General features: G+C 37.5%; 1 protein-coding gene across 1 annotated transcript in view; it reads right to left on the reverse strand.

Annotated features, from left to right (window-relative positions):
* The window catches only part of Dnaaf3 (Dynein axonemal assembly factor 3), a 56,697-nt gene that overhangs the window by 16,619 nt on the left and 17,096 nt on the right, over positions 1-22,982 (reverse strand). The window contains exons 6-9 of the mRNA XM_090373778.1: positions 22,562-22,655; positions 19,631-19,753; positions 16,757-16,879; positions 2,304-2,430 (exon numbers count right to left, since the gene is read on the reverse strand). Of these exons, the coding sequence (XP_090229904.1) occupies positions 2,304-2,430; positions 16,757-16,879; positions 19,631-19,753; positions 22,562-22,655 (467 nt within the window). The remainder of the gene's footprint in view (positions 1-2,303; positions 2,431-16,756; positions 16,880-19,630; positions 19,754-22,561; positions 22,656-22,982) is intronic.

Raw genomic sequence — 22,982 nt, forward strand, 5'->3', positions numbered from 1 at the left:
TTGCCAGTGAGTTCAGAAGGAAGATGGGATGCTAATTCTCTAGTGAGTGGATTGTGCTTCTCTTTGGGATAGGAATAACATTAACTGTTTTGAAGTGAGCGGGGTAAATACCAGTCTTAACGGAAAGATTGAATATATGCAAAATTATATATTTAAGTTGTGGAAAGCATTTCTTCCACAAGATAAGTGGAATCTTATCTGGCCAGCTGAAAAATCTTTTGTAAGTTCCCGAAGCACTTGAATGATATTGGCTGTGTCCACCGAGAGATTATTCAGTGTATCATCCTTAATGACTTGAAATTGATAAGTTGAAGCAGCAGTAGCTGCAGTTTTCCCGGAAAAGGAGGAGAAAAAGGTCGCAAAAAGATCTGCTTTAGTTTTGTCATAGGTTGTAGGCTTGCCATTGGAATCAATGATCCTGGTTCCTGTTGAACAGTCATTAGAATTCTTAAGCATGTTCCAAAATGGCTTCAGGTCTCCATTCACTGTGAAACTGCATTGCACTGATTGAATATAACGAGCGTACTGATTTTTGATCATCCTTTTAATGTTGCTCATATGTTCCTTGAACAGTGCCATATATGCTTCATCATGTGTCGCCTTAAAGTGTTTTCTGCACTGCTCTTTGGCTCGGATAATTGCAATTATGTCTGTCGTGATCCAATGAGGGAATCTGTTCCTGTAATTTTTACTGAGAGGCACAAACTCTTGAATGATAGAGGAGATTGTGCTAATAAGATGATCGGTGACTGCGTCAAGATCATTAATCCGTGAGAAGGAGAACCAATCAATGCAATCAAGTTCCCACCCTAATAATTGCCAGTCTGCTCATCTAAAGTTCAGCTTGGCTGGGACAAGAGTAGTGCATTTACTCTTCTGTGATATGTTTATTTGACAGTTTAAAGCCTTGTGATCAGATGGCAGAAATGAAACTGCTTCTAAAATAAGGATCTCCTTGGATGCAAAAATGAGATCCAGCGTCGCTTTGCCTCTAGTACAAGTATTGTTATACTGCTTGAGGCCCAGTTCAGACATGGTGTCATATAGCAGCCTAGTTGTAGCGGATGATTCCTCAATGCCTAGTGGAGAGTGTTGAGAATTGAAGTCTCCAAACAAGTAAACATCATCCGACTGGTGAAAAAATTGTTTCAAACTCACAGAGTGCTTGCGGCAGCCTCTCCACAAGAAGAAGATCGACTGGGGGTGGAAAGTAGATAGCTGCAATGAGAATAGTTTTGTTATGAACCTTCAACTGACAAAATATTCCTTCGATATTATGGAAGGCTATTGTACAAATTGGAGGAGCAAGGCATTAAGGGCAAGTTGCTGCTAAGGATAAAGGAATGGTTGAGTGGGAGAAGACAGAGTGGTAATCAATGGACACTGCTCTTCATGGTCTAATGTTATTAGTGGAGCTCCCCAGGGTTTGGTGTTCAGTCCACTGTTGTTTTCTGTATTTATCAATGATATTGCAAAGGTATATCAGGATACATACCAACTAAGAAATATTGTTCAAGGTTTAGACCTAAATGGATGTCAGATGAACTAATGAGGCATATGGCAGAGAAGAAAAATGCATGGGATACATACAAATTATCACGTGACACAGAAGCCTATGATAGATACAAGTTGATCTGTAACCAAGTTACAGATGCATATAGTATAACAGGATGGTTGCAGAACTGATGTGTGGAAATTTGTCTTTAGCCAGTGGGTAGTTGATGGTTTATTGATGGAACAGATTTGCATGTGTTGTTGTGGAAGTTGACAGTTTACATAAATTCAAGAAAGAACTAGACAAACTATTGGAGGGAATGAATATGTGAAATGGGAGGTATCACATTTTTTTTTTTTTTTTTTTCGCTGATGCTGTATAAGCTTGATTTCTTGCATCATTTGCTATTACCGATGCTAACCGAGGCAAGGTAGAGAGAAATTGCAAACCTACAGTAATACTCTGAGAGAAGTCCTGTTGTTCATAAACATTTGCTTTGTAATTGAATATAAGGCGGAAGGGAATAAAGTAGCTGGTTCCCCCTCTCAAAAGTACAGTAGATATATACTTTTGCCAGGTTTTCAGTTTGAAATTAATAGTTCTTTAACATACACTATATTTTTTATGGAAATATGGGGTCACATGATAGTACTCGTAGTATATTCAAAACTGCAGTTTAAAAAGGCATGATATATCAAGGTTGCTGCATTGCACTATTCAGAAATTCATAAACACAATTCATATGTTTACAAATAAATTAACCCATAATTATAGAAAACTATAGAAAATTAGATGAACAACTAATCACCTTCTGATTCCACTTCCTCAATGGCTGGTAAATTAGAAGAAGCCGCTGATGCCAACTTTGGTTTCTCATGGTGAGCCAATTCATATAGCAAGTTGTAAACATTATGAAATGAAATATCTTGTCCATTCTTGCAGCAATATAAAAATATAGTGATATCAGAAATTTTAAAATGTTAACAAATGACACTAACATTAACCATGTTATCATTATTATAAAGTGAATATACTTTCCTAAATATGATACTTAATTGTTTAAACTTTAGATATACATGCTGCCATCGATCAACTATGTCTATTATAAATATAAAAATGGCTACAAATAATAGCTAGCCAGTTTAATATTTATGATAGTTTTTAAAAAGCATAGTGGGAGGTCATACCCTTTCGACAAGATTTCAGACAATGCAAACTTACACAAACCAAAAGAAATTCTCTGGAATTCAGATACAGAATTTGATGAAACCAAATGAAATAATACATATATAAATGTAGAGAATATTACTGAAAATAAAGTAAAGACTAGTGCTTTTTAGCTCATAGTTTAAGCATGGTAAAAATTTTATTGCTCTGATATTGTAACAGTATTTTTTCTCCTATTTTAGCTATATTATGGGTTAAAAAGGCTTCTGATTTCCTAACAACTGTTAGGAATAAACTTTTGGAATGCAACCAGTTCAATTCCTTGTAATTATAAAATTCCAGCATGTCAAAGCAATATCAGTGGACAGTAGACTATATTTAAATAGCTTGTGGAAGGGGGAGATGAAATGCATAGTGTATAATAGGGGATAGGAGATGCATAATGTATAACAGAGAATAGTAGATGCATATAGTATAACAGGATGGTCTGCTCAGATGTTGAATTAAGGGAGTTTTCTAGATCATCAGATAACAGACTACTGAATTTTTACTGTAATCTGTAATTACTGTGATGTTAAAGCACAGTGCACAAAAATATACCTGATTGAACATTTTGCTCCTTCAGATGCAAAAAGTATCAGAAATCCTTATGATAAATATTCAACGGAAATAACTCTTGCACATTTTAGGCAGTTATTAGTACTGCACAATACATCTATACAATTTCAAGCACACAACTGTTTGTACGATATATTATATTTTACAGGTGTCAGTAAGGTAGATAATATAATTCACATGCAATAAAAACATAGGTAATTATAATATTGAATGTAAGAAGCAAAAAAAAAAAAATAAAAATAAAAAATACAAACTACAATTTTTGACATGAAAATCTCTAAAATCTACTCCTCTCCTTATATGAGTGGCAAAGTTTCTCACAATTACAGTCAGTATCTGTATAACATTCTCATAACCCTTAAATGGTATGAATATTATTTCAGTAGATGCAATGTTTCACTAATTCCCATAAAAATAACAATACTGATTAAAAGTGGGTGAACTGTGTGGCTGGACTATTTATATACAAACTGATGAGGAAATGAAATTAATATAGTGATTGATAAAATGATTGGGAAAATCACAAAGGACAGACACCACATATCTCTTGATGTGAGGCATGTCTTTGCCTTGGTGAAAATGTCTCCTCCAAATTAATCCAAATCTTTTAAGAATAAGTGAGTTGTTAGTCTGTTTCATATAGTATATTAGAGAATAGTATAAAATAAGATGTCTCACACCTATTCTAAAACCATGATTTATCATTCAATAATTATAAATATTTGATGAATGAATGAAAAATCTATTTATTCACCATTACTAGTATTCCAGGGATAGCCAACAAAATTTAACATAATTTTGAATATAGATAATAGAGATGCAATTTAGCATATAAGTTATTTAGAATTATAAGAATGTTAATCACATAAACAGAATATTCTCTGATACACAGTGGCATATCATCCTATGTTGCAGCTCCAACAGGGCCATGAACCCAGAGGAGGGCCCAAAAAAATGAGAATGGTACCTTTGGGAATAATAAAGAAATGGTGTGCCACTGAATGTACCCTTATTCTTTATAATGTTTGTTTAACAGACAATTTATTAGAATTATGTGAGTAACAAACAGCTGTTGATTATGTTATATGCTCTTAAACCTTAACTGCTTAATTTACACCAAATCCTGAAAGACTCTTACAGATTAATGCAACTATAAAATTGAAACTGCTAAACCCATAAAGATTTTAACAATTCCAAAGTTACATAAGCCAGTAAGAGCCATTAAGAATTTATTTTCTGCATTTGTATGATTCTTGCAAGAAAAACTTATGAAGATCAACATAAGTGAAGATATGGCATAACTTCAGGAGCTGATTTCTGAGGCAATTTTCAGTAAAAAAAGTTCTTATGAACATGGATCTGCTCTTGATAATTATGGAGTTAGGTAATGTTTGCAGATTCTCAGCAAGGCACCATTCTGAATTTCACTCATAACGTATGTGCCTATGAAATCTCGATTGAATGTAGCCTGATGAAACCCATGTAGTGAGCAGCATCACTCCTTTATATTCCATTGTTACTTTCAAGATGCCTTTTACAAGTACTGAATATGCCCATTTGGTGTATATTTATGGATTTTTCAATGGAAATGCTGTTGTTGAAAATTAGAAACATTTTCCAAACCAGTAAGTTCTGAATAAACAAGTTAGCCAAGTTTTCCAAACATCATGAGATATTGGCTTCATTTCTCAGAATTTGTATCCCATATGGGTGTGCAGTTGACAAGATGTGACTGAGCAAGGGAACATCACTTGTACAATACAGTCCTTGTGCTAGTACATGAAGGATATCTATATATTTCGGAGTTTCTCAATTAAGAATATGGAAAACATTGCATAAAAAAGCATGTATCCATACCACATGCAATGTGTTCAACCCCCAAAATGTGAGTATCTTGCTTGATGGCTGGAATTTTGTAAATGGCTGAATTACAACTGCCATCTGCATCATTACATTATATTCAGTAATGAAGCTCAATTCACCTAAGGCACACACAATTTGTGTGTCAACAACACTAACACAATTTGAAAGTTTGGTCAAAATGAATCCCTATGCCACTGTGGAGAGCAATTTCAACACTGATTCAATGTTAATGTGTAGTGTGGAAACTTGTCTTACTGGACAAGGCTATCTACAATTTCTGCAAAACAAGTTGCTGCAACTGTCAGAGGTATGTTTGGCTACATGATTTCATTAGCATTAGTAGTGGCAAATGATGAAAGAAAGCAAGCTTATACAGCATTAGCAAAAAAAAAAAAATTCTGTTTCACCAACCCATTCCCCCAATAGTTTGTCTAGTTCTTCCTTGAATCATTTAAGCTATCAACTGCCACAACAACAGATGGAAGTCTTCCAGCAATCAACCACCCACTGGCTAAAGGAAAATTTCCGCATGTCTATTCGGCAAATATCACTGATGAAACACCATGAGCTGTCCTGACAGCCTGCCTGCACTGCTCAGAGAACTTCATATCTGACTGCACAATTACCCTCAGGATTGATTCACACTCCGGGGTTATTGCTACTCATATGCAGTACTTTGCATTTGTCAATGTAAAACTTCAATTGCCATTTCTCAGCCCATCTGCCTAACTTTTCTAGATCCTGTTGCAGTAGCACATCATCATTATTGTCACTAAGAGCCCCACCAACCTTTGTATCAATTGAAAACTTAGACATTATGCCTGATATACCTTCATAAATATTATTGATAAATATAGAAAACAACAATGGGCACAACATAAACCCTGGGAAACTCCACTAATAACATTAATCCATGAAGAGCAGTGTCCATTGAATACTACTCTCTGTCTTCTCCCACTATGCCATCCCTTTATCCATAGTAGCAAATTGCCCTTAATGCCACACTGCTCAAATTTATACAGTAGTCTTTTATGTGCAACAGTATCAAAAGCTTTCCTGAAATCCAAGTATATGCTATTAAAATTATTTTTTTGCATCCAGTTGCTTTGTGACCACATCATAGTAACCAATCAAATTGATCAGACAAGGTTTCCCCTTAACAAACCCATGCAGTGTCTGAAGTAGAATTGCAGTCTTAGCATGAGTTTGTTATGGGGAAATCTGCTCATAAAAGACTGCTGTACAAATTGGAGCAATGTGGCATCAAGGGCAAATTGCTGCTATGGATAAAGGGTTGGTTGAGTGGAGAAGACAGGAGTGAGAGATTTAAAATGTACTTCCAACATGATGAGCCCCTCCACCTCGTTGTTCCCACGCAGTGGTTATTCACCTCAATGACTAGTTTCCCTAGGCAATGGGTCAGTTGCAATGATCCACAAAATTGGGCAGCTAGGTCACCAGACCTAAACTCTAGATTTTGCATGTTGGGATGGATGAAAGATCTTCTATACCAAAAAAATTTTCAAACATGAGATGCATTACTTGACTGTACAGTAGTCCCCCCTAATCCGCGGTTTCACTTTCCATAGTTTCAGTTACCTGCGGTCCAAAAATTCAGAAATAAACAATTCATAAGTTTTAAATTGCGTACCGTTCTGAGTAGCGTGATGAAATCTCGTGCCGTCCCACCCGGGACGTGAATCATCCCTTTGTCTAGCATATCCATGCTGTATATGCTACCCACCTGTTAGTCACTTAGTAGCCGTCTCGGTTATCAGATCGACTGTGACGGTAAAATAAGGGTTACTTGTTGTGTTCAAGTAACCCTTATTTTACCTAATAATGGTCCCAAAGCACAAGAGTAGTGATGCTGGCAATTTGGATATACCAAAGAGAAGCCGTAAAGTGCTTCCTTTAAGTGAAAAGGTGAATATTCTTGACTTAATAAGGAAAGAAAAAAAATTGTATGCTGAAGTTGCTAAGATCTACGGTAAGAACGAATCTTCAATCTGTGAAATTGAGAAGAAGGAAAAAGAAATTCGTGCTAGTTTTGCTTTCGCACCTCAAACTGCAAAAGTTACGACCACAGTGCACAATAAGTGCTTAGTTAAGATGGGAAAGGCATTATTTGTGGGTGGAAAATATGAACAGAAAACGTGTTCCGATTGACGGCAACATGTGCCAGGAAGCATTGAGCCTATACGAAGACTTCAGCAAGGGATCCCCTGAAACGAGTAACACCAAGCCATTTACTGCAAGTAAGGAATGGTTACACAGATTCAGGAATAGGCTTAGACTGAAAAATATAAAAATTACTGGAGAGGCTGCATCTGTCGATGAAGAAGCTACTGCCACATTTCCAGCAGAGTTGAAGAAGTTGATTAAGGAGAAAGGATACCATCCAAAGCAAGTCTTCACTGCAATGAAACTGGGGCCTTCTGGAAGAAGATTCCCTATAGAACCTACATTCATAAAAGTGCAAAGGAGGCACCAGGGCATAAAACATGCCCGGGTGCCTCCAGGACATGTTTTATGGCTGGAGATTAACTCTGGTACTATGTGTCAACACTGCAGAGCATATGATAAATCCAGGTGTATAGTGTATAGTGTGTTTAGGGTCTAACGGCACCAGGGGTTTCCCCCATCTCCGCGTAGTATACATTGTGGTGTGATACAGAACACCGTAGAGGCCAGAGGTTTAAAAGTGTATGGATATTGTGGTGTGTAATGTTTTGTACCGTTGTTCATCTGGTCTTTTAGCCATTAGGTCTCAAATGAGACCCACTGTTGCCCACACTATACCTCGTGGAGGCAGACCAGGTACACTAGTATTTTAGAGATTTACTATTTACTCTGGCAGGTCTTGCCACCTAATTTCCTGAGATTTCAGTGGCTAGGACCTTAAAAAAAAAAAAAAAAAAAAAAGTAGGGGGGGGGAAGAAACACTATAAATTGGGTCAGGCCAAAAGAGATATAAGTTATGCAGGGTAGAGTTAAATTTTTTTTTTTCTTTTTTTTTTTTTTTAGTGTAGGGCTTGTGTAGTTTTGACAGGGGTCAAACGCTAGTCGCAAGATAGCTAGAGAGGGAAGGGAGACTGAAGACTGGGGGGTGAAAGACAGAAATATGGGGTCAATAGTGAAGATAACCCCAAAAGTCAGTGGGGCAAGCCCATGCCTCACCAGATGAAGATAGGGGGATTAGGTAGGTATTAGGTATTAGGTATGTTCGGGGTCTGACGGCACCTGGGATTTCTCCCATCTCCGCGTATGTTCTCTGTATCGGACAAGCCAGAGATTTAAAAGTGTGTGGGATATGTACTGTGTAGTTTGTTGTGCCCATTGTTCATCCGGCCTGTTAGCCGCCGGGCCCCTATGAGACCCGACGTTACCAATACCCGCCACGGGGAGGCCGGCCGGGTGTTACCAATATTTGTACTCTGGCTGGTCTTGCCACTTACTTTCCTGGGATTTCAGTGGCTAGGACCAAAAAAAAAAATAAATAAATAAATAAATAAATAAATAAAAAAAATAAAAAAAATAAATAAATAAATAATAATAATAAATAAATCGAGGTTGATATTAGTGATACTTAACAAGTTAGTATTAATAGTATGCGACGTGGGGCTGTGCGGTCAAAGTGAGTTTTAAAAACGAAATAGGTTCGGGCAAGAATTTTGATGTTCTCTTTTGATTTTGACATGTAGGGCTAAACGCTGTGCAAGACAAAAGTTTGGGGGGAGGATGAAGACAGGGGGGAAGAAATTGGAAATAAGGGGCCGACAGAGTAGATGGCCCCTGTAGGTGGTGAAGCATGCCCGTGCCCCACCAGAGTGAGAAAATTGGGGAGGCAAGCCTCTCCTTCCCAGGAGTTTGAAAAAAAAAAAAAAAAAAAAAAGATCCGCTCAAGAGAGCGCGGATTTGGGTCGCCAATAGGCTGTTCCGGCGGGAGAGTGCCACCGGATGTCGTCTCCATCAGTTTGCAGGCCCTAAAAAGCTGGCCATTGAGTCTCATCTAGGTGGGACACTAATAGGGGGCTAAATCTGAGATGTCATCCTCCTTCCAGACTGCATGTGGTTTGGGGCCTATTTTCTGGTCATTATCTTGGGGTCATAATCAAGTCTACTGGTTGTCATTATGGGGTTTTATCCCTTCCGTGATGTTTGCTAGTCCTTACACTACCTTTTGTCATTTTGTAGTGGGTCTAAGCTGCAAGGTCTTGGGGCACTTTGTTCTGATGTCACGACTATTTAAAGGTTTTTTCGCTTCCATTGGCGGTAATCATGACTCTTGTAGTTAGACAATCTATTATCACTTGTCTTTCCCAGTGCATTTTGTAGTCAGTCCAAGGTCTTTATAGTTGGCTCCTCTATGTCGTCTCGCTGCTATTTGCAGGTTTGCCGTTAAGGTCTTCTGTATATGGCGGTTAGTGTTTGGCGCCTGGTAAATAATCCCTGGGCAAAATCAGTTAAGGCTAAATATTCTTCTTGCGTATCTAGTAGATGTGACTCGAGATCCCTCGGTAGATAGTGAACTCTAGTTATTAGTCTGCATCTAAGGTCTTCGTATTGGACACACTCAAACATAATGTGCACCCAGCTTTCTTGTTCCCCGCAAGTACAACGTGGATCCTCCACTATTCCCAATGCTGTAAGCTTTGCATTGAAAGCCCCGTGACCCGTAAGGAGGTAGGTCGTGTAAAGTCCGGGTTGCAGCCAGGTTGGAAGAATGGGGTATACTCTGTCTACGTCCGGGATGAACTTTTTGGTGATATTCCCTTTTGTTGTGTTTGTCCAGCGGTCTTGCCAGGTTTCTTTTAGGTATGTCTGCAGCCTGTTCTTTTCAGCCTTGTGGGTTGCATTGTTATCCACTGTGTAGTCTTGGTGGGTGCAAGGCATTCCTTTGGTTATATAATAGGCTATTCCAGTACGTATGATGTCCAGATCAAGGGGAAGGGCTCCGGCCAAGACCTGTAGGGCAACAGTGCTAGTGGTGCTACAGGCTCTGGTAATGGTTAACAGGATAGTTCTATGGATTGAGTCGATTATGCGTCTATTTACGGCGGTTGATGCCTTGTGATACCAAACCGCAGAGGCGTATGTTATAGCTGGTAGGAATGTCGTTTTATAATATAAGGAGAGCACGCGACGTTTAAGTCCCCAGTCACGACGGACCACACGTGCTAACAGTGCAGAGTACTTCCTTATCTTTGTTCTTAAATGTATGAGATGCTGCTTGAAGGAAAGATTACAATCTAATATCACCCCCAGGTACTTAAGCTGGCTTTGGAGTTTCACTGTGGTGTTGTTCACCTTTATTTGAGGCGGCCTGTGCAGGTCAAGGGAGCCTTTCAGTAAGATTGAGGATGTCTTAGTTGGTGAGATTTTTAGGCAGTGTAAGATGGTCCAGTCCTGTAGTATCCTGATGGCATGGTTTGCTTTTACCTCCAACTGGGTTCTACTGTCGGCAGCAATTTTCAAGATTAAGTCGTCGGCAAAAGCTTGGGTTTGGACGTCACCAAGGTCCATGGCCAGGAACTCATCCAAGACAATGTTCCACAACAGCGGCCCCAGGACAGAACCCTGGGGGCAACCCCTGCAGACACGGCGGTTTACCCTACCATAGGGTGCCATGACACTGATACTCCTATCGGTAAGGTAAGACTTGATAGTGAGATACAGATTGCAGGGAATGTTGGCCCTCCTTAGCCTTGCCAGGACACTTGGCCACCAAATGGTGTCGAAAGCCCCGGCAAAATCTATGGAGATGATTAGGTAGTATTTACTGTTGCAACTGGCCACACCGTGCAGCAGATGTCTAAGTGCCTCTACTGTCGAAGACTCAGGCTTAAAGCCGAATTGGGTAGACATGTGCAGTTCAGCACTCTTGTAATGTGTGTCAATTCGGGTATATAGCATTCTCTCAAATAGTTTGCTGATCACTGGTAGCAAAGCTATCGGTCTGTAAGTGGTTGGCTGTTGTGGAGGCTTCGTGGGTGTTTTTGGGATCAGCTTCAGTCCCGCAGTCTTCCAGTTTCTTGGGAAGATGCCTTGATGCAAACAGTTGTTAAACAGATTTAGGAGGAGTTCGGGGGTCAGATCCGTTACTTTTTTGACAATTTCCGGTTCGAGATAGTCGAGGCCAGGGCACTTATTATTTCTTAAGTGATTTGCTGCGGATTTGATGTCATCTAACGTGAACGGTGGTTCACGGGAGTCAGTGCTGTATATGTCATTTTCTTGGCATATTCTATGCTGTTCAGGTGAAGTAGGCATGGCAGTCTCTGGGAAAATAGTGCCCAGAATATTTGTGATTGACTGTTGCCATGTGGTGGTTTGGCTCCCCTGTGATGTCAATGTGGTAGAAATAACTTCCCCCCTGGGGAGTTTGTTTGTGATTATCCTATAGACTACCCCCCATGGCTCATTATTTCCTGTTATGCCTGCCAGTTTTCCCAGGCTCTTTGTTTGCTCTTGTTTATCGCATCCGTATATCTGTTTCTTGCTTCTCTATAGCGCTCCTTTAGTATCTGGACCTCCGCAGCAGGCCATGTGCGTCTTGCCCGTTGGAAGAGTTTTCTTCTTCTCATGGTCTTCCTTCTGAGTTGCTGGATCTCGTGAGTCCACCACGGGACTGCTCCCAGTTTGGGATTTCTCCTCTTCATTGATGCTTCACTCGCAGCAAATATTATTTCCGTTACCCTCTTTTGATTCTCGTCTGGATCCCCATTCTGGTTTGTTGTTTCCAGGTGTTGGGCTGCAGCGGGCATTAAAACCTCTCTGAACCTTTCCCAGTTCGCCCAGCGGATGGCGAAGCGATTTAGTGTTTGTTTAGGTATCAGTAGCCTGTTTAATAATCTTCTGATTTGGCAGGTAATCACCCTGTGGTCGGAAGTCGTCCACGAGTCTCTGATGATCCAATCATCAACGTAACCTGCAAGGTTTCCCGTGGACAACGTGACATCAATAGTCGCCTCCCACAGGGTATTACAAAATGTTGGCATCTGGTGTGGTCTGTTCAGGATAGTGAACCGGGAGTGGGAGAGAAAGTCCTCTAAAATCTGTCCATTTCTGGTACCTCTCCTGTCAGGGGTCAGACTATACCAGGCTGGTGAGCGGCAGTTTACATCTGCCCCAATTATGATCCTTTGATCAGGGAGCATGTCGGTCAAGGCCTGCAAGTACCTGGTGATGGGTGCGATGTCCTCGCCCGGCCTGCTGTAAAGGGCCACAGCATAGATTTGGCCCAATGGCGTTAAGATGTGGGCACACGCCGCCCAGGGTGCACAAAGCTGTGTCACTTTAGTCACAGTATAATTGGGATTGCGCACCACAACCGCAGCCCAAGGGGTGTCACACTCATCATGGACTATTTTGTATGCAGCCGGATATCCACACACTCGTTTTGAGTGGGTATATGGTTCCTGTAGTAGTAAGACGTCAGCTGCTTCTTCGTCTGCTATGACCCTAAGTTGCTGGGCCACTGCTCTAGCTCTCTGTGCGTTATGCTGTATTATTGAAATTTTGGATCTGTTGTACTCTTTAGGGCGTCTCTCCATAGTCAGTTCGTGACTGGTATAACCCTTTTACTTTAAGATAAACTGGACAGTTCGGGTCTCTAATAGAATGCGAATGGTCCATTTTCCCTGCCTTGCAGTTTGTACAGATTGGATCTTGCTCCTTGTTTGGACATGTTTTATATTCATGTCCCCTGCCAGAGCAGTGACCGCAGGTTGATTCTGTTTGTGTACAGGTATGAGTTGTGTGGCCGTATTTACAACACCGGAAGCATTTCGGGACTGCCACATGCTCCCGGAATCGGTGGGATCCCCATTCAATGTAGATTCTCTCTTGTTTCTTTAATTGCTGCCAGACAGTCGGGGCCAGCTCTAGAACCCAGTTTCTGTTTGGTCCTGCCCTAGATCTGGTGGAGTACCTAGGCTGCACCAGGGTTCGCTGTTCCTGTAGTTGCTGGGGCGTCGGTCTCAGATTTCTGCTTATTATCTCTGTGGCTAACTGTTCTGTTGTTAGGTCTTTGTCAATGTCAAAGACAATGATAGCAGGTCCTCTCTTTTTTGGCAATTCTGCAGTCAAACCCAAGGTGGCAATTTTTGGGTTTTTCATTATCGTCTGTATGTCTTCATTTCCCTCCGTTTCAATAACGAGTCCTACATTCCTCGTTTTCCGGATGGACTTTATCTTAGTAGCTTTGAGGTCATCCCTTAGTTCCTTCATCACAGTTGTCTTTATTTCTTCACTAGTTCTCTTTTCCTGGGGGCCATCTGTGGCCACAGGTCTAAGCACAACCAAATTGGGTGTCATCAAGAGAGGTTGCTTCCTTTTTGGGGGCCAGCACTGAGTTTGTTTTCCCTGATTTTGGTTACTCCTCAGCGTTTCAGCATATGTGGGCGTACGCTGTTGCATTTTATTTGTCCCACATTCTTTATAGGCCTGCAGCCTCGCGGTGACCTTTTCATTTTCAACATATGTCTTGAAAAGGATAGTCTCCATCTTGTTAAAGATTGTGACGATTTGCGACCTCACAAGGGTGGTTATTCTGTTATTCGGTTCTTTAAATATTGACTCCAGTGCTGTTTTGAGTGCCAGTGACTTTTCATAGACAGTGCCCACCGGTAGGGAGGGATCTATGGGGGGAGTTTCCTGCTGCTCTTCGTTGTTTGTTTCTTCGTTTGCATTGACATTTTCCTGAGTGTCCTTATTCTCAGTTTGGGAGCGTGTTCCCCGCTCTATTTTCGCTGTTAACAGCTTTTTGTTTTTACGCTTGCTTTGTGTTTGGGGGGTCCCTGGACAGGCGTCTTCTGTGTTCTGCTGTTGTTCTGGGGGGGTTATCTCGTCGTCCTGCCCTTTTGGCTCAGTTTCTTTCAGTTTGTGATTTTTTCTATCCATATCAGCAAAGGTTCCGGATAATCGGACGTGCGGATTATGGGGGTTGTCAATCTTTATATCAATTTGTGGCTGTAATATGCTGGTGAACAATGGCAGGGGGGGATACAGAGTAACCATCCCCCTGCCAAGGGAAGGGAAGGAAAGTGAACCGAGTGAGGGTACCCGGTTCAGATCGCCTAATGATGTTTCGGCAGCAAACTGCACAATGTCTGTCAGGTCTTTGTATGCCATTCCTGGGATGTGTTGTCCCGTCCGTGTGAGTGGTCAAGTCCAGATAATGATTCCAGTTTAAGCCAGTGGTCAGATCCAGGTTAAGTTAATGATTAGTTGTTCTTCAGATTGTAGCTGTTAGGTTTTTGTTTGATTGACACATCTAAGAATCTTTATTATGGATGATGAGTGGTTGGTTTGTAGGAAAATTCCTGCTAGGGTTGGGCAGGTGTAGTGTACAGAGTGAAGAACCCATGTGCTCTCAAAAACAAAAATTATCTGCCCATGTTCTGGCAACATAATCAGAAAGCACAGGTGACAGCCATCTTGTTTATGGAACACACATTCACATAACTTTTATCACAGCATATTTTTATAATTATTCTATTTTATTATTAGTTATTGTTGTTAATCTCTTACTGTGCCTAATTTATAAATTAAACTTTATTATAGGTATGTATAGGAAAAAACATAGTATATATAGGGTTCAGTACTATCTGCGGTTTCAGGCATCCACCGGGAGTCTTGGAATGTAAGGGGGGTACTGTATATTGAATCCTGCAGCCCACAATAAAAGACAGTAATAATGCGCTTAGGCTGGCAGTGGGTGGGATTCACACATGTGGCAATATGCATTGAAGTAAAAGGTCATGTTTTTCAGAATCTACTCCAACCATACATGCATATGGTAACATCTGAATTTTATTTATCTGTTACAAACAAAAAAAGTGCATTTTATTTTATATTTTTTTTAACAAAAACAAATGAAAATAATGTCTTTTATATTATTAATTTAATTGATATTATGTTATTATTACCAATGTCAAAAATATCTGTTATTTTTTTCACAATTAATAAAAATTTTATGTATTGCTACATATGTAGCATTTTATAACCACCCTTTGATGAGTATGAAACACCATTAAACCAAATTTTTTTTTTTTAATTTACTCAGTACAGGGGGGCCTCTTAAAGTTATAGCTTAGGGGCCATAACAACCTTAAATTCAGCCATGACTGTAACTTTCCGAAATAAAAATAAATCAACACTTTAATTATGTTATGCATCTATTGTTGTTATTTTTATTTTATATTTCTCATAACTGCTTTGTTTTTTCCTAAGATTCAGACAGCCACAGCTCTGCATTTTGTAACTTAATATTGCCTCAGTAATCAGCTCCTGAAGTTACGCCATTATCTTCATGAATCATCCAGTATATATATTGTATGTGTGTGTGTACACACACACACTCTGGCAAAAAAATTAGAACTTTTATTCAATATCCAGTAGGGCCACCTTTAGTCCAAATTGCAGTCCAATACACATTGTTCCATGGATTCCACTAGGTGCCTGGGAGAGTTCAGCTCTAGATATGACCTTCTTCCAACAGTTGTCAGCTGTCAATGTTTGTCAGTCGTTAAATTATGGTCAGCAGAACTGCAAAGTCAAACTGCCTTTTCAACATATCACAGACATCCTCAATTGGATTCAGATCTGGAAAATTAGGTAGTCAAAGCATATGTTGGAAATCTTGGGAATATTCCTTGAACTATTCAGATGCAATTTTTTGCATGATGTCATGAAAGATTCCATTGCTATCTGGGTAAAAATGAAACATGGCAGAACAAAGTTGGTATAATACAACAGAAAGACATTCATTGGAAGTAACATACATGACCTTTTAACAGTATGAGTGGACCCGGTCTGTACCAAAAGAATATACTCCATACTATAATACCATCTCCAGCCACTTGGGTGGTGGGCACAAGACAGTCTGAATGCATGGCTTCATGAGGTTCAAGCCAAACTTTCACCCACACTTTCACCCTACTATTGGTGTAAAAAAAGCATAAATTGATACTTGTCACATCACATGATCTTTTTCCACTGTTCCAGTCTAGTCCTGGAGTGGCATCACTACTCCAGTTGAATCTTTCAATTTTTTACAGAAAGAATTGGCTTTTGTATAGGCATATGATCTTCTATTCTGATATGCAATTCACTTTAAATTCCTGTGGTCGTGTTCTTGGAGTACCAACATTCTGATGCATTCTCCTTTTGTCTTCCACTCACTGTATACTTTTCAGATGGTTGCTTTTGATACACCAGTGATTTCATTTGTTATCACAGTTGTGGCTCCTGCTCTCGCTCTCTCTCTCTCTCTCTCTCTCTCTCTCTCTCTCTCTCTCTCTCTCTCTCTCTCTCTCCTCCTGCACTCCAACAATAACACTTTTTTGATAATGGGAAAGTTCACTTGTTTGGTAATCTTTGATGATCAGATCAACTAAGAAGCCCCAAGGAAGCATACAGTATTTATCTGATACCAAGTGAACTTGTAATCATGCCATGTGACAACTTATATTTGCATATCATACATTTAATTATCTGTTGATGCCAGCTGCAAAAGGTTTCTAATTTTTGGCCAATGAGTGTAGGACAAATTTCATAAATTTAAGTAACTCAAAATTTATATTTTTTCAGAATATGCAAATTGCTTACCTTTATATACTTTTCATGGGATTTTTTCAAGAGATTTTTATCTTCACATTCAATGCCATATGCCAGATATGGACTAGATACTATATCACCCCAATAGCCTCTTTTAATATGACATTCACCTCCCTATTTAAAAATTTATAAAAAATTAAATTGTTGGTTAATTATAGTTTTAAAAAAAGATAATTTAACATTTGTAAGTTCCTTTCTATACATAGGAACACAAATGATAATGATATTTTTTTCTCTTTGGATTCATAATAAATTACAGCTGTTTCAATGGCAAGTTTCAACCATATGCATTTTTAATTTAATTTCAACTTCTTCTGGCAGACATCATAATAGTCACTGTTGTGAGTCAATAATGTAGATAGTATCTGAATGCTCCTCATTTGACATTTTGCTATTTGTGTTTATTCTTCATAATGTAACTGCTGAATAGAAATATTCAAATTTTAATGTGCCGAGTGAAAGGCATATGTAGGAATTAATTTGTACTGGTAAAACAATATGAGGAAATAAGCTTCTACAGCATCAGCCAATAATACAAAAAAAAAAAAAAAAAAGACAAGGTAATCTGCCCCATCCTCAAATCCTTTATAAATTTATTTTCAAACTTTTTATTTCCATTGCCAGTAAGGCATTTTATTAATTAAGAATTAATTAAGCTTGCACAAATAAAGCTTTACTTCATATTTCTTATATTAGTTTAATGGTTCTAAGTAAATAAATTAAATGGCTTAAATTATTTACAGTGATATCCCAATAACTCAATAATCTAGCATATTTGACAGTTCAAATTAAATTTAGGGGAGGGGTTTGTTATCAAGTCTAAAATGTAAGGAAAAAGAAAACTGGATGAAATTAGTTAAAGAATTTAGGCGTCTTAAAATTCAATTCAATTCCGTTGTTTATAATTATTCTGAAATATACTCCTAACGTTGTAAAGTTACATTAAAATTTCAATGCTTTAATACTCTGTGGTGTTTCTGCATGCTTTTCTGACTTTTTTTTTGACCCAGGATTGAAAACTGTGATATTGAATAAATCTGAACACAAATAGTTGCCATGCAACTTAATATCATAAAATGTATGGTATCTGTTCCAATTTACTCACCATTTTTTGGGGGAGAGGGGAGAGATCACCTTTCCAAGAGGACCAACTACTCTCATGAACCATGGTCATGTCCAACTGTGAAATCTGTGTTATTTGGAATATGCCTAACTTTAAAGAGCAATGCACATGCTGTTTCATGCTAGGCAAAACCGTTATAGAAATTTATATGTAAAAACTTGATTTTTGGGAGCAACCAATGAGCATAACTCAAATTTCTGAGTGGTTGTCAAAGTTCAAAAGTGGAATGACTTCTTGTTGATGATGCTGGATATCTGGATATCTAGGCTTCCCTCAAGCAAAATGGATGGAAATGTGATTCAAATTAGAGAACTTGGGGTGGGAATCTCATTTGGATCAGGCACTTTGACACAAGATTTGAATAAGGGACAGATTGCCAACAAATCCATGTCTTGCCTGCTAATTGACAAACAAAGGTAGATTTGGATCAGTGTGCATCAAGACCTTCTGGGTTTCTAAAGTGTTTTGGGAAACATTTCAGAGACCCACAATTCCTTTACAAGGCTATGGCAGATGATGAAGATGGGTTTATACATATGATACAAAGCAAAAATCTTTATAATGGAAGAGTCCAAATTGCCACACCTGACAAAAGTCTGAAAAGTTTTTTTGACGTGAAGAGTATGTTGATTCATTTTTTGACACTGGCAGAACTGTGCATCAGGAATTAATCCTACAGAAACAACTTGTGAATCAACATTTCTGTAAATATGTTCTGTGACACACATGATAACATGATCATAACAAAAATCCTGCTTGCTCTGCTTTTACTATTCAAGAATTGCTAACCAAAAACCATATGACCGTTGTCCTTCACTCTCCATATTATTCAGATCAAGCATCATGTAACTACTTTTCCTTTTTTTCCAAATTTGAAGTTTGTGCTGAAGAATATAACTACATCATCATCACAATCCAAGAACAACTGCAGAATATGCTTATAGAGTTCAAAATGTTTTAATTATCCACAGAAATTTATATGTAATCATATATCAATGGCAATTCTCTGTAAGCACACAGTTGAAAAAGAAAGCACACTTTTCATAGCACACAGTTGAAAAACTTTTCGATCCCATCTCATAAGCTGTAATTTATATATATATATGGTATTGTGTATTGTTTAATATCAAAAATTAGTAAAGGTGAGATTGAAATAAAACCAACAGTCAGCCAAAAACCTTAGCAATAATATAATATATGAAAAAGCTAAAAAAAAAATTCATTTATTCTCTAAAATGATCCACACCAGAAGAGTTTACATATTCATCATGACTGCACATAATGTACTGAATTATTAATATCAGCCAGATTTCTGGCATCAGCCAATAGGGGCAAAGAATTTTTCATGGCAGCATATAGGCACAAACTTGTAACAGGAGGTTGTAGCTTTGAGTTCATATGCTATCAAGAATAATAAACTTTAAAGATTACACTAAAAAGAAAAGAACATAAAGAATGCTCCAGTCAGCAACCATACTTTTTTTACAATTAAATTTATACAATAACCATAATAAGAGAACTTCTACAATTCTTTTATAATATTATTCATTGAAAAAAAAAAATCGTAAGCTGCATTTATTAAAATTTATATATAATAATTACATATAACATAAAATATAAAATAAATATTAATAAATATAAAATTTCATTTGATATATTTTATTTATTATAATTTATTATATTTATATATACAAATTTTATATTAATTGTCTTTCAGCAGTTTGTCTCTTTAAAATACTTACTGATCTCACCGCTAATCCTGAAGACAATGTTTTATTTGGAAAGGTATATATCCCTTCTCTCATTTCAAAAGCAATACCAGAGTCTCGCCACTTGTCATATTTCTGTACACCAATCATATTAGCCTGGAAGATTCAAAGTCAAAAAAATTAATATACTCAATTTGTGGTGTTTCTATAACTACACGATATATAAGGATTATAAAAAACAGAAATAGCAACATGTGTGTGTGTGTGTGTGTGCACACAGAAAGATGAAAGTAAAATTATATTTATGTACTGTGCTGGTAGTAGCACCAGTGTTCTCTGTACTACATATACTGCCTGTGGGCATGATTGGACAAAGTGCAAGTAAAGATTATGGATTAACCCTTTGCAGTTCAGAATTATTTTTACATCTTGGTCATGCAGTTGAGCTCTAGAAAAAAAAAAAAAAAAAAAACACTACTCAAATGTGATATTCAAAAATTATTTATTTTTATATCTGCATAAGCTAATATATAAAACTGCATGGTAATACAATTTAAAAACTCTTTAGACATTTTAAATTTTAATTATTTACATGATTTTTAGCATGTGGTATTTCTTGAAATATTTGTCAGGGTGCAATCCTGGTTTTGTGCTGCACGGCTCAACAACATCAAACTATTTATTTTCTCCAACATCTACCACGTCTATCACTATATACTGCACAGCAATCCTTCTTATTTTGATTCTCATTTTTCATAAAAAAATGAGGACAGCCATTTTTCTACAAAGAATATTCTTATTTCAAATATCCCCTACTTAGATGAACAAGCAACTTCTTTTGAAATTGCTTGTGATAATAGTTCTTTTGAGATGAATCTGCAATATTTTTCAAGGTAAAACTCTATTCATAATTGAGACTTCTAAAAGCAAGAACAAATTCCTCCACTATTTCATTGATTTTTGACTGAACAAATGACTAGCATAATAATGGTCAGTTCTGGCTACAGCATCCATATTTCTCACATATTCACTAGTGAATATGTGGGAAATTTAAATTTGAAAGTCTGCCCTCCCCCTTTAATTTTCATTTCCTGTTGTTATTTCAGTTTCTGTAATGTAGAAAGCATAAGTACAGTTCTTTTGTCTTTCCATGCTAACATTTGTACTTTATCCTGTTTTTAAAAACCCACAATCCTGTGCTTTTTAATTTTCTTTGTGATCTTCATCTCTGATGGTAATCCCTTCCCGTTTCCCATAACAGTGCCTCTTAGGTGTATATTTAGTTTATGAAGTTCTTCTGCTAATTGAATACTAGTGTAAAATCAGTCAATATATAAATGAAATCCACTACTTTCTTCAGTGGATTTTATTTATTTATTGACTAATTTATAGTCAGTTGTCTTCACTCTCTTTCTGCTGATCTGAGGCCTCACAAATTTTGGTTTGCCATCTACTCATCTGGTTGCTTTAGAAAACTTCTTCCAATTGGAAACTGAAGACCTATGGAACACACACTTTTCTGTAATGGGCAATGAATTTTCTTCTCAGCTTTTATGCACTATATTTTATGGGCCATAGCAAACAGATAATAATTTTCTTTACTTTCATCATTCTCAATCAATGTGCAAGATCTGAAATGTTAAAAAAATAGACAGTATATATATATATTTTTAGCATCTTGCACACTGATTGAGAATGATGAAAGTAGAGAAAAAGAAATAAAAGATAAAGAATGCTTTCTTATTTTTCATCTTTACTATATGGTATAGTAAATGCACTAAATTGACTAAAGTCAATGATAAAACAATGTGGGAGCTTCACTTTGAAGGCTATATATACCAACTAAAAAAAAATTCAAAAATTAATCAGTAAAAATAGACAGAAAACTTAAGACCTATGCACATTCTAATATCTCAGAAAGCAAACAAAGTGAATTTGGAAGCCAAAAGCATAAGAATCAAACAAGGATACATGCAGAACTTGGATAAACCAAATTGTTACTCCTGTCCCTTCAGAAGGGCTTTGGAACAAAAATGAGCTGACAAAATCAGAGTAAGGAGGAAGGTAAAACAATTAAAGAGAGTAGGGAGTGAGACAGATCCCCTAGAAGGGTCCTACTAAAAAATCTAAAAACCTAATAAGATAGCCCTAAAATATGAAATTGATAAGTCCATATTTCAGGCAGTTGTGTTTCAGTTATCTGCATACATGTGGCCACAAATCAATTGCAAGCGAAAAGTACTAGACAAAACTTAAGATCAGGATCTTTTGCCAATCTGAAGAGAGTCTAGACAGTATGTGACAGTATAAGATGTTAATTTTTAATTTTGGGTTTAAAATGATGTATTTAAAAGGGGAAGGGCATGAGAGAAAATGACACCTATGCTCTGCAACTATTACATTAAAAATTAAAGGTTAAGTAGCAAGAGTATACAGTAACAATATTGCACTTTGTTGTACATAAGTATGAGGCCATATGAATAGTATCCTAATAACAGCATGGATTAAAATACTTATAGGGAGAAGTATCTTATTTTGTAGTATACTTTAACCATTTAGAAACTACTACATGCATAAGTGGCGAACTTGGAGATCTTAGCAACAGTATTAGCAAGTTAGATCAACTCAAGGAAAATGATACTGTGAGCATAAGCCTAAGACTTGAAAGCCAAAAGTTCATCTCTGCCTCTGTAGGGACAAAGTATCCCTGGACAGAAAGTGAATAGGGAAATGCTTACAATTTTCAAGACATTTCAATACTGGCAATGAAACAATGAAACACAGTAATTTAAAAACTCCCCTTCCTATTCTTGCTTATCCTATCACTTTTTTTTTTCAAACATTAAAAATCATTAGGCTGCTAAGAGATTAATATTATTTCAATTAAATTTTAAATTTAATATGAATATAATTTTTTATAAACTGTAAATCAAATGAAATGTTACCTAAAAAACTGTTCCGTACATTTTTATCCACTAATTTCATATGGAAATCCCAATCAAATGCTCCATGCCTGCTGTCATATCGTGTACCAAGATACTGCCGAAGTCTCATGTCCCTAAAAATAAATATTTCTTCATTACTTTTTCCACTTCAAATTTTATTATCAAAATTTAGAAATTATTTTAATTGACTTTCATTCTCAGATAGTATCTACTGTTTTTCAGCTAAAACTGCAAACGAAACTTCAGAACAACAGGTGGAGTGTGCAAGAAAATTCCAAATGAAGGATCAAATAAGTTAGTTAATGTATGCAAACAGATTGTTGGATGAACATGGAGGCACAATAGGCATAGACATGCGAATCCACCTAAAAACTAAGTCATTTCAACTGCTTTTTCATTGCAGACCATACAAAGGTAGGCAGGGTTGTCAAGGACACTAC

This window comes from Mastigoproctus giganteus, chromosome 5, assembly GCF_048544385.1.
Source record: "Mastigoproctus giganteus isolate SK-2022 chromosome 5, ASM4854438v1, whole genome shotgun sequence".
Lineage (NCBI taxonomy): Eukaryota > Metazoa > Arthropoda > Arachnida > Uropygi > Thelyphonidae > Mastigoproctus > Mastigoproctus giganteus.